At 41.2% G+C, this 16,766-nt stretch overlaps 1 protein-coding gene across 1 annotated transcript in view; it reads left to right on the plus strand.

Moving 5' to 3' along the window:
* Ly75 (lymphocyte antigen 75) overlaps nt 1–16,335 on the plus strand; it is an 85,582-nt gene extending 69,247 nt beyond the window's left edge. The window contains exons 29-35 of the mRNA XM_038336391.1: nt 709–903; nt 2,023–2,249; nt 4,082–4,250; nt 7,311–7,460; nt 10,377–10,499; nt 12,102–12,269; nt 14,741–16,335. Of these exons, the coding sequence (XP_038192319.1) occupies nt 709–903; nt 2,023–2,249; nt 4,082–4,250; nt 7,311–7,460; nt 10,377–10,499; nt 12,102–12,269; nt 14,741–14,919 (1,211 nt within the window). The 3' untranslated portion in view covers nt 14,920–16,335. The remainder of the gene's footprint in view (nt 1–708; nt 904–2,022; nt 2,250–4,081; nt 4,251–7,310; nt 7,461–10,376; nt 10,500–12,101; nt 12,270–14,740) is intronic.
* The last annotated feature ends 431 nt before the right edge of the window (nt 16,336–16,766 follow it).

Here is a 16,766-nt window from a genome sequence, read left to right on the forward strand (position 1 = left end):
TTTCTTTCACTAATTTTATAAGATATCAAGAATTTTTAAAAATAGTTATGATTGTTTATGTTGCAGTTGAAAGGAGAGTAGATAGTTGATGAAAGAAACAAATAAGCTACTAAAGAGTGGAATTCTAGCTGAGCAGTGGTGGCGCACGCCTTTAAACCCAGCACTCAGAAGGCAGAGGCAGGCAGATCTCTGTAAGTTCGAGGCCAATCTGGTTTTTACAGAGCAAATTTCAGGATAGCCAGAGCTCCACAAAGAAACCTTATCTCGGAACCCCCCCCCCCCAAAAAAAAAGAAGGAGTGGCATTCCAGTTAATTTTTTCATATTTATAATTTACATTTTCTTTTTTGTTGTTTTTGTTTTTTTTTTTTTCAAGACAGGGTTTCTTCTGTAGCTTTTGGAGACTGTCCCGGAACTAGCTCTTGTAGCCCAGGTTAGCCTCGAACTCACAGAGATCCGCCTGCCTCTGCCTCCCGAGTGCTGGGATTAAAGGCGTGCGCCACCACCACCCGGCTTATAATTTACATTTTCAAGTTAACAAGCATGATTTCCTGTTACAATTAGAAGACATTTTTTAAAAAGGTATCATTAACCTGACAGTCTTTTAGAAGGTAAGGAACGGAGGAAATAAATCAGTAGTCTGAAATACTAACATTGAAACTGAAATCTTGATTTAACTCTAAGTCTAGAAACATGTGTTTCTTTCCTAGACAACTCTTTGATGTGGTTTGATAAGACTGCATTGTCGTACGCACACTGGAGAGCGGGAAGACCAGCTGTGAAAAACCATCAATTTTTGGCCGGTCTGAGTACTGATGGCTTCTGGGATATTCAGTCCTTCAATGTTATCGAGGAAACGCTTCATTTTTACCAACACAGCATTTTTGCTTGTAAAATCGAAATGGGTGAGAGTCTTAGTCACTTCTCTATTTCCAATGCTAGAACAGCCTGACAAGGCAACTTAAGGGAGAAGGGGTTTGTTTGGGCTTGTGGTTCTCAGGGAATATGTTGGGTAAGACATAGCAGCAGGCAGGGAGGGCATGATGGCCGGAGCAGGAGGCTGGCTGGTCACGCTGCCACACACTCGTGAAACGGCAAGTATGCAGGAAGTAGAGCAGGGCGGTCAAGTCTCAAGGCCCACCCCAGTGAGCCACTTCTTCCAGAGAGGCTCTGCCTCCTGAAGGCTCCACAACGTCCCCAGTGTCATCAGCTGGGGACATTTCATATTCAAACCACAACAGTAAGCAAGAGAAGAGTGGTCTCGCCCCAGGGAAACAGGGTGTAAAGGCATTAGTTCCACTAGCGGGACTCGTGCCTGTCTGGAGAGCTAGCTCCCGTGACAGTTAGCTCACACGCGGAACCACAGAAACTGGAAGAGGAGAGCAAAGCCCTGGCCCTTGATGTCCTGGTCTCCACTTCCAGAAGGGAACCCTTGCTGCTGAGACAGCATTAACTCTTTTATCCTTGTAGAAAGTCTTAGATTATTTGGTAAATGAAAAGATCAATCAGAATTAGGAGGTGGCAGTTGATTGAGTCTTGAAAGAGGGATCGAACTTTTATAGAAAAAGAATGTTGGCACAGAATGTGACACTCCAGGCAAAACGCGTGTCTTTCAATCTTGTCTATTCCTTACATAAGCCTATTTTGAAATGTAAATTGTGTGTAAATTATTATCAGCTTGAAGACTTGAGTAGTAGCAGCCTGCTCTGGTAAGCCGAGTGCTTACCAGATGTGGGGCCCCATGTCCCCTACACTGCAGACCTGAATTTTTGTCCATCTTTCGGACTCCCCGAGTCCCTTACAGTCGTCAGTCTGACTTGGTTAATCATTTACCATCATGTCACAACAGCTTGTGTGTGTGTCTGTGTGTGTGTGTGTGTGTGTGTGTGTATTTAAGAGCCTTAATATGTGCTGTGGAAATAGGGAAAACAAAGTTTATGTTTGACCTGTTAAGTTATTTTGTCCAAAGTAATGCATTTGAAACTATTTACACTTAGCGGCCCCTTTTGCTTTCGTTGTTACAGTCGACTACAAGCAAGAGCACAATAGTACCCTGCCAGAGTTCATTACGTATGAGGATGGCATCTATAATGTTATTCAGAAAAAGGTGACATGGTATCAAGCGTTGAGCATGTGCTCTCAAAGTGGGGGACATTTAGCAAGTGTTCACAACCTGAACGAGCAGCTCTTCCTGGAAGACGTGGTGAACCGCGATGGATTCCCTCTCTGGGTTGGGCTCTCGAGTCATGATGTAAGTCTCACTGTGTTTCCAGAGATTTTTAAAAGCTGTGACTTTGAAAATCGGAGATTTTTAGCATAAGATATTAACTCAAAATATATCTGTTTAATTCCTGGTTGTTTCTTACCTTTTACAGCATGGAATAAATAAAATTATAAAGTGCTAATATCCAGTGTCAGGGACCAGCCTTGACAAAAATACCTCTCGCCAGGGTAGAGGCGTGGGGATTTTGAAATATAGTAAAGAATATGAAGATGTGAAGGAAAATAATAAAATGGAGAAACATATAGGATAGTATCAGGAGGGAATTCTAGAGAGTACTGAAATTTGCCTGCATTTAATTTAAATGTCCCTGACCCAAAAAAGTAGGAGTAAGACAAAAAAAAAAAAAAAAACTGCAAGGAAATAAACAGACCAATTGAAGGTCATGGGCTACAACTACAGTTAAATGTCCAGGTGCTAGAACAAGTCCTGCTCAAACCCTAGACCAAAACATTCTGTAGGCAAACCACTCCCTGGGCGGAAACCAAAGTTATCTCTGTAATGGAAATGGACCCTCAGATGGATCTTTAGACTCTTGCTTGAGATAGGAACACATCTACTTCTCTCTTCCTGGAGCACAAGGTCTGGCTGTTAGCCACACCTATTGACAATAACCTTGAGAGAGCAGAGCTCTCTTGGTCTCTGGCTAGGTGAGACCTTTGTTTGAGATAGAAGCACAACAACCTTGAAGGAACTAGAGATAAGTCAACTTGGAAATAGGCTCCTATTTCTGAGCCTCCACAGTCCAGGCCATCCCAAGGGTTCTGTGGGTTAATAACTCAACGAATTCTTGTAGTCTTTTGGTTTGGGGTTATTTCTTTTGTGGGTGTAGTGATCAAGCCCCTGTGTTCCACATCTGAGCACCATCCTTGGTCCCTGGAGCTTGTTTAGGAAGGACCAGTTGGAAAAGTCCTTTGAAGTAAATAGCACAGAATCAGAAAAGTCTTTCAGTATTGATGGCACATCTGTCGCGGTAGTTAATGGATTATCTACCATTTGCAATCCTATCTCATCAATAAAAATCACCTAATAATATTTTCTTTCATATTTTAACACAAAAATACATATAGCCGGCAACCACAATTCTTAACATGGTCCAGACCTCTTGGGTTTGAGAGGGAGTTGGAGACGGGATAGGCAGGGGTGGAAATAATGTAAATACAGCCCTTAATTGTGAAATTCTCAAAAAAAAAAAAAAAAAAAAGATTATGGACTCAAGCAAAAGCTGAAAATAGTTTCCTCATGTCTAGCTCCTTGGGGAGAGGCTGCCTTTTCTAGCCTCTGCTGTGTGATGGCCTCTGTAGTGTTGCCAGACACAAACCACAAAGCTATGGCACTCAGAAAACGGCTTTGGAGACCAGGATACAGCTCAGTGGTGAAGTATTTGCCCAGCGTGTGTGCGCTCTCTGGGTTCACTTCCCAGCACCACTAATAATGAAAAGAATAGCAGGAAAAAAATTTCAGAGCAACACGACGATCGGAGTCTAAATCTCGAATTATGGTAAAGAGGTAAATGGAAGCCATTTGCATGTGTTTTCCTAAATCCAGTCTTTAAGTAAGTAAATCTAGAGACAGAATATAATGACTCTGTTTCTAAATTTAAAGTGCTGCTTACATTCTGTCAGAGCAAATGCTCCAAATTCCTGGATCAAAAGCAAATCTCTGGCATTATAGCTAGGCCTAAACTTACAATATTTATAAGAAAATCATTATCATTCATGTCTTACCATGCATGCGTTCTTCTGATATTCTTTCTGAAGTCACACGCCTGAGCTCAGGTTATCCATACTGTTCTTAAACAGGGAAGCGAATCAAGCTTCGAATGGGCCGATGGCAGTGCCTTTGACTACATCCCATGGAAAACCCAAGGGTCTCCTGGAAACTGTCTCATCCTAAATCCGAAAGGAATTTGGAAACATGAAAAATGCCTGTCTGTTAAGGATGGTGCTATTTGTTACAAGCCTACAAAATGTAAGACTTGATTGTGAGCAACTGTGTATTTACTATAATTTGATATGAATGTACACACATCATTACTAATGAACATTTATAGGTTTTAAATAAGGCTTGCCTGCAAATTCTATAAAAAAAAAAAAAAAAAAAAAAAAAAAAAAAAAAAAAAAAACTCTAAGCCGGGCGGTGGTGGCGCACGCCTTTAATCCCAGCACTCGGGAGGCAGAGGCAGGCGGATCTCTGTGAGTTCGAGGCCAGCCTGGTCTACAAGAGCTAGCTCCAGGACAGGCTCTAAAGCTGCAGAGAAACCCTGTCTTGAAAAACAAACAAAACAAAACAAAAAAAAACTCTGATATTTTGTGAATGGATGTATAATTGGTGTATCTGTCAGGGAATTTGTTCCCAAGGAGATTCATCATTCTATTGCTACATTTTCCTTTAGAATCTGAAGATTCTTGCTTCACATAGAAATGGATCTCAAGGGCTGTGGTGTTCCCTTAATGGCATCGTCAAAAGCTAGCTTCTCAGACATAGGAGGAAAGGAAATGTTAAGAAAACTGTTGGGATATACACAGAGACAGAAAAAATCCAAGAAAAGAGATGTTACAGGGTGGGGAATGGCCATTCAAAATGCAAACAAAGTATTGTATGACCCAGCAAGTCCACATCCAGGGTTAGACTAAAAAGAGCTAAAACCAGATACTCAAACTGATATTTGTACAGCCACCTTCATAGCAGCATGATTCATAACAGCCAAAGGCAGAGAGGACCCAGGCATCTTCCAATAAATGAGTGGCTAAGTAGAATGTATGTGTGTAAAAATGTGTAAAGATATGCATGTGTAAAACACACACGGGAGTACACTTAACCTTAAAAGGGAAGGAAATGCTAACATATGGCTAGATCTTGAAGATAATATGCTAAGCAAAATAAGCTGGTGAGAAAAAGGAAAATTCTATATAATTTTCCTTATATGAAGTACCGCCAATCCTCAAGCTCACATAGCTGGATATCTAAGCTAGTCTCTTAGGATCTAGAGAGGGTGAGGTCTAGACAGGTACTGGGTACAGTGTCAGTTTGGCAAGATGAAAACATTCTGCAGTTGGGTAGTAGTGACTGCTGTGCCGTGAGTAGGCTTATGCCACTGAAGTGCACCCTGAACCATGATGAAGATGATGGTGTGTGTGCTGGTTCACACATGTAACCTAGCACTCAGGAGGAAAAAAGTGAGCTCAGAGCGTGTCGGGGCTGCGTAGTGTTCTATCGGGTAGCCTCAAGCTAGAGAAACAAAACCCTGTTTCAAAATAAAACAGAGAACAAACAAGCAAGGTTAAGGTGATGGTATGTTTCCTGGTAGCATGAAAAATGGGGCCAGAGGCTGTACATGGTAGCTAACTCTGTAGACCGTTTACCTAGCATACAGAGAGCACAGGTCCTGTCCCAGCTCTTATAAACTGGACCTGGTGATGCATGCCTATAATAGAATTCAATCCTTTGGGAGTTGGACTTTGTAGGATGAAAAGTTCCAGCTCATCTTGAACCTACGTGAGCTACATGAGATAACGTTTCAAAATCCATTAAATAATGTTCTTTCCCTGACCAGGAACCCAGCAGGGCTGGAATGTAGATCAGGGTTTAAGTGCTTGTCTAGCACTTGAGAGACCCTGTATTGGATTCTCAGTGTCAAACAACAAGAAAAAAGACAATAACAAACTTATAACAATGCAAGCCCTTAAAAAAAATCCAAGCATTGGAAACACAGCTTTATAAAGATCAGGAAGGGAAGGAATGTCTGCAACACAAGGCAGCCCAGCTGCAGATAGTTCTAGAAACCAACAAGGTTAGCAGTGTGAGATGTTAAGAGGCCATATGCCCTATAGTGCTGATGGGTGACCATCTACTAAAGCACCACACAGCTGTGCCCACAAACACAGGGCAATACCCCTTTGGCCCATCAGCTACTTCCACAAAGTGGTAAAGGCACGAATTTGCTGGTTGCAGCTCTGTCCTTCCACCAGTGCGGAATTTAACAGTCGTGTTCATTCGGTCAGTAGCAGTTTGGAAACTCACCCGCTCCTCCAGCCGTTGAACTGACTGGCTGGGGAGTACGGTTGGGGGTCAGAGGTACTCAAATAGGAAGGCTAAGACAAACAACTGAAATTGGAAAGAATTGGTCCTGCCTCCTGACAGAAGACGGAAGCAGAAGGGACAAGTCAACCTAAGGTTCTTGATAAAGGAAATGGCAGAAGCCATTTTTTTTCTGGAATCACAGAAGCCACAAATAAGAAAAGTTCCCCCCACCCACCTACCCCTGTGACCTGCAGAACCCACAGGGAGCTTTTAAGGGTGCAGAATGCATGGTGAAGCTGAAGTCGGGACTGAGCTCACCACCTGGGACAAGGTCAGAAATTTGACTCAGATGATCCTTGTTTAGCCTCTTTCCAGCTCTGTGCTCTTGAAAGGGAATTAATCACGAGCTCCAAGGGACCCAACCTTCCTCCATGGGCTTCTAGCATTACTCAGCACAGCTAAGACACCAATAAAACAGGGTAAGGAGAAACCAGAAGAACTTTTAAGAGCTTGAAAATATAATATCTTTTGCTTTGAAAGAGACTGACAAATTGCCAATTTTTTTAACCTGTGGCTGCAACTTTTAAAGTCAATCTTTATGTATCTAAACAAATGTTGGTTTCCATTTTCACAACAAAAGGAAAGCCAAGGGAACAAAACTTAATTGTTGGTTCAGAGTCCTAACAGGCCTACCAAAGCCTGTGTTTTCTTCCTTTCCCAGTCTGTGTGTCTGCTTATGCTTAGTTGAACTCCATCATCAGGGAGAAGCTTTTACCTCATCTACCATGGAGGTTTGGAAATGGAATTCCAAACAGCTAACCAGAAAGTATCTGTAGACCCAGACAATGGCTTTCACTGGTGTATGGATTGTATGTATGGATTGTATGTATTGAGTTACAGGCTGCTTATCCAAAGCGCAGGTTTCATGTAGGAACATTGAATGAGATTTGAGGGAAACATTGACCTTCCTCTGTGCGTTATGACAGCTGTGTCTAACATTTTTCACAGCTAAAGAGCTGTCCCAACGTGCAGACTCATCAAAATGTCCAGTGGCCAAAAGGAATGGTTCCCAGTGGGTCCAGTATAGGGATCACTGTTACTCAGCGGAGCAGGCATTGTACAGCTTCTCCGAGGCCAAACAATTGTGTCAGGAACTTGGTAAGTTAAAAATTCACTTGTTTTCTTTTGAATAATTTAGCTCTTCAGAATTTCTTTCTTAAGGAAATAAAGGGGGGAATTTCTATACCTTAAACAGTGTTTTAAAAGCATTTTTGTTTTATAGTAGCATTATCACCATATTGTCCAGTAGTAGGGAAATAGTTAAGTATTTTATGCATATGAGCTCAAATGGAATATTGCAATCGTTATTAAAAATGATTACTGTAGACAGAGGATATGGCTCATTTAGCGTATCCACACTAACCCCCTGGGTCTGATCCCCAGGACCACATGTACTGGTGGTGCATGCCTATAATGCCCATACCTATGAGGTCTGAGAATCAGAAATTAAAGGTCATCCTTCAGCGACATAGTCTAGGCCAGCCTGGGTTACATGAGACCAGCTGGTTCCCATACACATAGGGAAAGGTTTAAAAATAAATAAATAAAGGCAGACCCTGAAAATCAGCCAGGGCAGCCCTGAGCTTTCCTTTCCCGGTGGCAGCGCCGTGGCCATGCGGTGAAGAGCTCATACTTGCCGCTGTGTTATCCAAGGGTCAGCTGTAGTCTCTGCAGGCCTTCAGACACAAGCAGCCACAGCCATGGCACACTGCAAAAGGGGAAACGGGCTCATCTAGGTGACCGGACATCCCCTGGAGATGATCGAGCCACACACGCTGCAGTACCAGTTCCTGGACCCCGTTCTGCTTCTGGTCAAGGAGCAATTTGCTGATGTGGATATTTGGGTCCGTGTGAAGGGTCATGCGTCCCAAATTTATGCTATCCGACAGTCCATCTCCAAAGCTCTGGTGGCTTATTACCAGAAGTATGTGGATGAGGCCTCCAAGAAAGAGAGCAAAGATACCCTCATTCAGTGTGCTGGGACCCTGCTTGGGGCAGCCCTGCCTACTGATAAGCCTCTCTCAAGGATCATGGCTTTCCTTTACAGTTAACATCCTAGGATTTAAATGTTAAACCTAAGTAAAAAGTTGGGTGGTGGTGGCGTGCTCCCCCAACACTCAGGAGGCAGGTGGGTCTTTATGAGTTCGAGGCCAACCTGGTCTACCGAGTTCCAGGACAGCCAGGGCTACACAGAAAAACCCTGTCTCAAAAACAAACAAACGTCAAAGTGAGAGTAAACATATTGAAAGTAAAAAGTAGAAAAAAAGTTAAAATGCTAAGTGATCTATTAACATCAAGTAGCAGAGACAACAAATGAAACCGGCTTAAATATACTTCAAGACCCTTAGAAAAGGAGGTTTAAAGAGCAACATATAATTGACTCTGTAATCTGTTACTGAGTTTTTAATATTAAGCTGATACTAAAGAGGGCACTAAAATCAACTGAGCATAAGTTGTCCATCCATTCTGAATAGGCTTGTCCCAGATCCTCAGAACCTAAATAAGGGACAGGACTTTAGTCATTTCAGAAGAAAAGCAGCATTGATTGACCGCCTCCCAGTCATTGCCTCCAGTGAGAATGTAACATGACTTCTAAGAAAGCCACCTATGGTATTTCAAAAATCAGAACTACTTCATTTTATCCTCGGGGCACTATGTACCCAGGCAGATGGCATTTAGCTCATTTATTTTGCTAACTATTGTGGAGGCAGTTGGCTGGTTAGGAAACATTTTAGTCACTGCTTAACTACATAACAGGAACGTTGTGTGAGAACCTCGGTAAGCTCCACCTGTCTAAACATGATGAGAACTATTACAAGATAGATCTACGCATTTACATATGTGTCTGTGCCTCTTCCTCCTAAGGGGAAAATGAGAACATTGGCTGTACATGTAGCGTGAGGGCAGGTTAGATGTTTAAGCTCTTGAGGCAGACAGGCTGAGTTCATTTCCTGACTCTCGGTCTCATGAGTAGCTCACTGACACCGTGGAAGTTACACAATGGTTTCTCTGCTCTAACCAATGGGAATGGAAACCTGGGAGTCTGGGACGCTTGGGGGCATCATAGGAATGGCATAAAGTGTGTGCATATAGCACAGAGCCCTGAAAACGGTCAACTCAGAAACATTCTTTTTTCAAAGGTTTCAGTTAAACCTTTTTAAGTTCTTGAGCTGGCTGACTCTGTAAGCCCAAAGAAATTACTGCATCTTCTTGACTCTCAGCTTCCTGCTCTGTAAAAAGGTGATAATAATTTTGATATTATCTCCTGGACTGCATGATGTTAAACACAGTCAATACAGGGGCGAAGGCTTTCTTTCCTTTTAGGAAGAATTTCCTAGCCTACTTATTATTTATTTCTATTCTGTTTGACATAACTTTTAACACTGTTTTCTGTATGTGTTTAGAAACATACTAAGCTTAAAGAGTATTCACTTCTTCACCCCCATGTCATCTTTAGGAACTTATGAGGGTTGTGACCAACCACATTTCTGTGGGCGATATGGTGAAAGGAAAGTAGATGCTCTCTCAGGTCACAAGCCAGGCTTCTTTGAATTCTTTTTCGAGCATAAGCAAGTTTAAATCCAAGCTACACAAAAATACTTTTTGAGGCGAGACTTAGAAATATACAGGTAGCATATACTCGTACAGTCACAAGCTCCAGTTATTACAGCCAGCTGCTCAAACACAAGGGTCTCACTGATTTGGCACTCCCAGAACCAAAAAAAAAAAAATATTGCCAGATATATGCTTTCAAAATTACGAAATTTCTTTATGCATTTAAAAATATTTCTGATTTCTTTGGAAAGAAAATAGGTGCTTTGGTGGAAGCACCTTTAATTTTTGACACTAATACCAAAAGTTTAAAGAGAGTCTCTGAATGAAGCTTGAATTTCTCAGTGGTCTTGTTCACAATAAATACTGTTTTTTTTTCCAAATGGGCTAGTTCAGAATAAAACCCTTGCTTTACATGGTTCACATGGAGTTAATTAGATACAATTTGTTTCCTTTCAACAGATCATTCTGCAACTCTTGTCACGATAGCAGATGAAAATGAGAATAAATTCGTGAGCAGGTTGATGAGGGAGAATTATAATATAACTATGAGAGTTTGGCTTGGACTATCTCAGCATTCACTCGGTAAGTGACGTGTGTGTTTGTGTTTGTGTGTGTGCAAAGTTCTAAAGTTGGGCATGGTGGCCACGCCTGCTTTCCAACACTCCATATTTTCACCATTGTTAAAAATTAAGTCTTACGAGTCTATTTTTTCCAATAAGCTCAGTTAAATCTAACAGGAGTTTGTGGGAGAATTTTTTAGTAAAGAACAGATACAGGGTTTGATGAAGATGAAGCTGGAATTGATAAAAAATGAATTAAGTGTATAAATTTGGTAATCTATTTCAAACGTTATGTAAAATTGACTACTAAATAATTAAAATAAATGTCAACTCTAAAGTATCAAGCCATTTTCCAAAAAAATGAATGGATTCAATAGTAGCTGTCTAAATGAAATATTAATGGTGTTTACACACTTATCATACGCTGAAAAACAATAATGGGGTGGGGTGATCCTGAGCCCTTGTGGTCCCTAAATGTATTTATCGCAAGCAAGCACTCTGTACCTTTATCAAAACACATGTTTGGGTGTCTAATAGAACACTCTATATGGATGAAAATGGGGGCCAGAGAAGTGGCTTAGTGGCTAAGAGCACTTGCAGCTTCCCAGAGGACCCTAGGGTTTTCTCCAGTACCCACATCGGTTGTCTCACAACTGTCTGTGACTCCAGCACCTGGGGGAGCTGCATCCACAGATGCTGCGCTCACGTGCACAGAAACACACACCTACACCTAATTTAAAAGAATAAAAGTGCATCATTTTAGAAACGAAGACCTTCTGTTAGTGGCCGCATCGACTACTAAGACTTAAAAGCCTTTGCTAATTTCTAATGAATTTCATTGGGTGTATCTTTGTTCATTTGTGTGTGTGTATATATATATATATATATATATATATATATATATATATATATATGTATTTGTATAGATAAATGTGTATACATGTGTGCGGCGGCTAGAGTTCACTGTCAGGTAGCTTCCTGAATTTCTCTCTACCTTATTTATGTTTATATGCACATATGTATGCCTGTGTGTGTAGGTCAGAGGTCAACATCAGATATCTTTCTCAGTTGCTCCCCCACCGTATTATTTGAGATAGCATTTTTCACTGAGCCTAGTGCTCACTGATTCAACTAGAATGACCGGCGAACAAAGCCCAGGGGTCCTGTCTGTACCTCACCACTGGGTTTATAGGCGTGTGCCACGGTGTCTGGTTTCTTTACGTGGTGTCTAAGGGCTCAGACTCATGTCCTTGTGCTCTCATGGCAAACGCTCTACTGAATGGGCTATCTCTACAGCCTATGAGCTTTATTTTTAAACAATAGCATCATATAAAACAGCACCATGGGGCTGGAGAGATGGCTCAGCAGTTAAGAGCACCAGCTACTCTTCCAGAGGTCCTGAGTTCAATTCCTAGCAACCACTTGGTGGATTATAACCATCTATAATAAGATCTAACGCCCTTTTCTGGCATGCAAGCATACATGTAGAGCACTCATACATTTAAAAAAATAATTAATTAAACAACACCATGCTGAGAAAACAAGTTATTTCAACCTCATGCTTTTTTTTAAAGCTTTGTAATTAGTAGCCATAAATATAATTACATTTATTATCCTTCTTTAGATCAGTCTTGGAATTGGCTAGATGGATTAGATGTGACATTTATCAACTGGGGAAATAAAAGTAACAACGATGATGGAAAATGTAGCATTTTAATAGCTTCAAATGAAACCTGGAAAAAAGTTGAATGCTCACGTGGTTATGCAAGAGTTGTCTGCAAAGTTCCTCTGAGTAAGTATGCAACCTGTCCTTAAGGGAACAGTGAGCAGAACAGGCTAAGGAATAAATACAGGGATGTTCTTGCAGCTCAGTGGGAGAGCCCTTACTTAGTGAGCATCAAGTCCAGGTTCACTCATTGCTGCCAATGAGTAAATAAATAAGTAAACAGCCCATCTATGTACTTGGGTTTTTTCCACATAATTTTAAGTATTTATAAAGCATATCTCAAATATCATTAAATCACAGAGATTATATATAAATGTATAATACATCTAGAATTCTAAGATAAAGCTATTAACCTAAATTCTATATAAGTCTCTCCTAACTAAAAATGGAAACTGCCATAGACTTGGGGAGGAAATTCCTTTGAGTATGTCCTTACAATGTATTTTATTCTGTATTTTCCCCGTGTAAAAGCTTAAAGGTCTGCTTTTGTGGCTAGTGTTTTAGTTACTGCTGGTTTCCTGTTGCTGCTTACAGAAGCAGCTTCTGGAAGAAAGGCTTTCTTTTGGCTTGAGCAGGAAGATAGAGCCCCAGATGCTGGGAAAGGCATGGTAACAGGCAGGTGTGGCAGTGGGAGCAGGAAGTTTGGATGATTCCATTGCCATCCACACACAGGAAGCAAAGAGAGCAAGCAGGAATGGGGCAGGGCCGTAAACCCTCAAGCCTTCCTGCTAGCTGTGGTGTACTTCCTCCAGCTAGGTGCCAGCTACTAAAGGTTACTTAACTTCCCCAAACAGGGGGACAAACTGGAACCAAGCATCCCAATTCACCAGTCTTCTGGAAATATTTCTCATTCAAACGACCATAGCTAGTTTGCGTCTTTCTCTGGTCCCATAAAACTTTAATAATAAATTTTATTTTATTTTATTGTTTTGGGATTTTTTTTCCAAGACAGGTTCTCACTATGTAGCCCTGTCTGTCCTGGAATCTCACTGTGGAGGCCAGGCTGCCCTCAAACTCACAGGTATCCACCTGCCTCTGCCTGCCAAGGTCAGGGATTAAAGGCGTGCGCGCCACTACACCTGGCCAAAAAGAATTTCAAGACCATCTAAAACTAGCTCTAACTGCTTAAAGTGCTCATGGTAGCTGTATAAGACTGAGACTTGGAGTTTAGTTTGTCATGAATTGATATGTAAAAGAACCATAAAAATATTATTGAGCTTCATTTATGGAGCAAAGGCTCTGAACCTTATATTAACATTCTAAAACTGCTGGCATAGGCTTTTCATGTGGGTGCTTTAAATATTAAAGGTAGAACTCCAATTGCAGTAAATGGTATGTTTATACATGCATTGACGTGCACCACCCTCCTTTGCATGTTTTGCATGCTGACATGCACCCGAACAAGGCAGACCAGCTACATGTCATCAAGAGGAAGGTGGATTTGTGACAAACAAGTCAAGATTTTTGGTTTTTCTTTTGTAAGAAATACAAAGAGAGGGCAATAACAGTTAGAAACTCTGTGTGCTGAAAACTAGGTGGGTGGCTATTATATACTTTCTAGGAAGGCGTCTCTAGTGGAGGCGCTGAGGCTGAGCTCAGGAAGGTGAAACGAGCAAGTTCAAGAGACAGACACAGCAGAGAGGAACCAGGTGGAGCGAATCCAATAGCAGAAGGAGCACTGAAGCTCAAGGAAGAGCGGGATGCTAGGCAGACAGACCCTTCTTAGTAGGGCTGTAAGCAATGGTCCGGGGTCCCTGGCTCTTTGCAGTTTGCATTTCGGGAAGCAACTAGAGCTTTTGTGGGGAGAGGGGACAGCACTGGTATGATAAAAATGACAGTTCTGGTCTTGGCCATTTTGAGTTTGGGATATGGAAATCTATATGGGAACATCCAGTCTGCAGCTGAATACACGAGGGAGATGGGTTGACAGCATAAGGATGACATTTGAAATCCTGAGCGAGTGGTAAGGATGTAGTTTGGTGGGGAGCTTGCCTTAGCATGTGCAAAGCCCTGACATCCACCCCATAGGGAAGGGAGGGTAGAAAGTGCAATAATACACATTAAGCTATTCTCCTAAGGAGGGTGTTGAGCAAAAGGAAATATGGCAAGTCTTTAATTTCTTTGGGAGAAAAATCTTTCAGCAATGAAAAGAATTTTGATGTAAAGAAAATCATTTATAGTTTAAAAAGAAAGGAAGGAAAAGAAAGGGGGAGGGAGAGAGAAGGGGGAGGGAGAGAGGAAGGAAGGAAGAGAAAGAAAGAGAGGGAGGGAGGGAGAGAGGAAGAAAAAGAAAGAAAGAAAGAAAGAAAGAAAGAAAGAAAGAAAGAAAGAAGGAAGGAAGGAAGGAAGGAAGGAAGGAAGCAAGCAATCAAGCAAGCAAGCAGTTTGGTGTTTAATGGTGGGTTTGGAATTCTGTCTCGGCTATGAAGCAATATTTAATCTGTACAGGATTTATTATCTTACACACAGTTTACTGAATAGAATCAGAAACAATGGTAACGGTCGCATTTCTCTTACAATGTCGCACTGGATTCCAGGCCCGGATTACAGAGGCATAGCCATCCTGTTTGCCGTGCTCAGCGCCTTAGCGCTCATCAGCGGACTCATTTGGTTCCTCGTGCAAAGAACCCATTTCCGCTGGACAGGCTTGTCCACTGTTCGCTATGAACATGGAGCCAATGAAGACGAGGTGATGCTCCCTTCGTTCCACGACTAACTTCTTCCACGAGTTTGTTCACTGGCACCAATGTTCCAGAAGAAAGATGGGCCACTCAATATTGTCCGGCAATCAGTGTTTATTCTGTTGCAAAGTAGAAGTCTTCAGGCCACTTTTAGTTGGCGAGTTGCTCTGCTGAGGCGCCACGATTATGTAACCCGCTAACCGCCATGCTAATTCCTCCAGTGACCAGAGCAGAGAGGACTTGGAGCCAAATGGATGTTCAGATTGTGTACAGGGGGATAAATGTAACTAATGTGAATTTCCTCCGTAAGAATGACGTTGCTAAATAGATATGTGCATGTCTTAATAGCGTCTTAACAGCTTCACAGAAAACTAAAACTGTCAATACTACTAAGCTCCACATAGACCTTTTTAGTTTACATGAGCATCCGGCCAAATGCAAACTTAGTACACCAGGCACAAACGATAATAATATCATTTAATAAGATAATAAGATAATGATGTTTCAAAGTAGCCTTTTATGGCACTGGGGAAAAATACTTAGTAAGGTATACTTTTTGCACAGAAAATGGAACCTCTTGGAAGATGTGTCTTGTGTCTTACATTATTTCAAAGATATTTATACCAATATTAATTAGTTGTAACATTTTCTGTTTATAATTATTCATATTCAGTGGGGTTTTTTTTGAGAAAACAGAGTTTAATGTGGGATGTTACTGTTAAATTGACTAGGCATGCTGTATCAGCATGTCTTTGATGATTTTCTTTTTACAAGCACCCAACTACAGATGAGATTTAAACATTTACAGTTTATATATTTCACACAGCACATCAACTTTTGATGAATGTGTTATTTTGTTGCCTTTTTACCAGCAAACCATACAAGCAGTCTATGAAAGGTGGTGTTTGCTAACTTTGTATTTGTAAAATGACAGCTTCTATGATGTGCAACTTGAAACTTTGTGATTAATATGGAAATATTTAAAAACCCAAATGACTAGGAGAACATTATTTTGTGGCTGTATTTTCCACTTTAAGACCCGGAATATATTCTTACAAGCCATGTCCACTAAATAGGGTGACTGTTTTATTCAGTGTTTAATTCATATTTATACTTTAGAATATTTTTGTACAAGATCCAGATTTATTTTGTTTGATGTGTTTATACTATCATAAAGTTGTAAATAATTTTCTAAGACTGTTTTAATATGGTCTATAAATGTCCTAAATATTTTTATTGAGGCGCCTTTTAAAGGATCATTAAGAGTCTCTTCAAAGAACTAAACCAATGCAATGTGACTTACAGGCCTTGCCAAGGCTAATGCCATGGTAAAGTTGTCTTGCCTTTTAAAAGTGTTGGAGTTGATCCTTCCATGCAACACATCTCTGAATTGATTGTATACCATGTCTAGGACGATGAGAATGTGTCCCGCTATTACAAGTTGAGGTACTGAAGATTTTCAAGCACAATTTAGAGAATAAATCCCTATATCTCTAAATAATTTTATTCTCCTTGTCTCAGTGCTTCTCGTGTGTGTGTGTGTGTGTGTGTGTGTGTGTGTGTGTGTGTAGCACATGCACATGAGTGTATAGGTGCATGCTTCCATGTGCACTTGTACAGAGACTAGAGGGCCTTGAGGGTTTTTCCTCTATTGCGTCTGTCTGTTTGCTTACCTGGTAAACTGGAAGCTTGCCATTTTGTCTAGGTGACTTAGCCAGAAAGCTCCAAGGATCCACTGGTCTCTGCCCAGAAATGTTGGAGTCTCAGAACTCCAGCATGTATAAAGCATGTACATCTCTTTACATGGCAGCTGGGGATTTGAACTCTGGTACTGAGGCTTGCACACTAAGTACTCCTACAGAGCTTCTCTCAAGCCCTCCTG

Source organism: Arvicola amphibius, chromosome 7, assembly GCF_903992535.2.
Source record: "Arvicola amphibius chromosome 7, mArvAmp1.2, whole genome shotgun sequence".
NCBI classification, from domain to species: Eukaryota; Metazoa; Chordata; class Mammalia; order Rodentia; family Cricetidae; genus Arvicola; species Arvicola amphibius.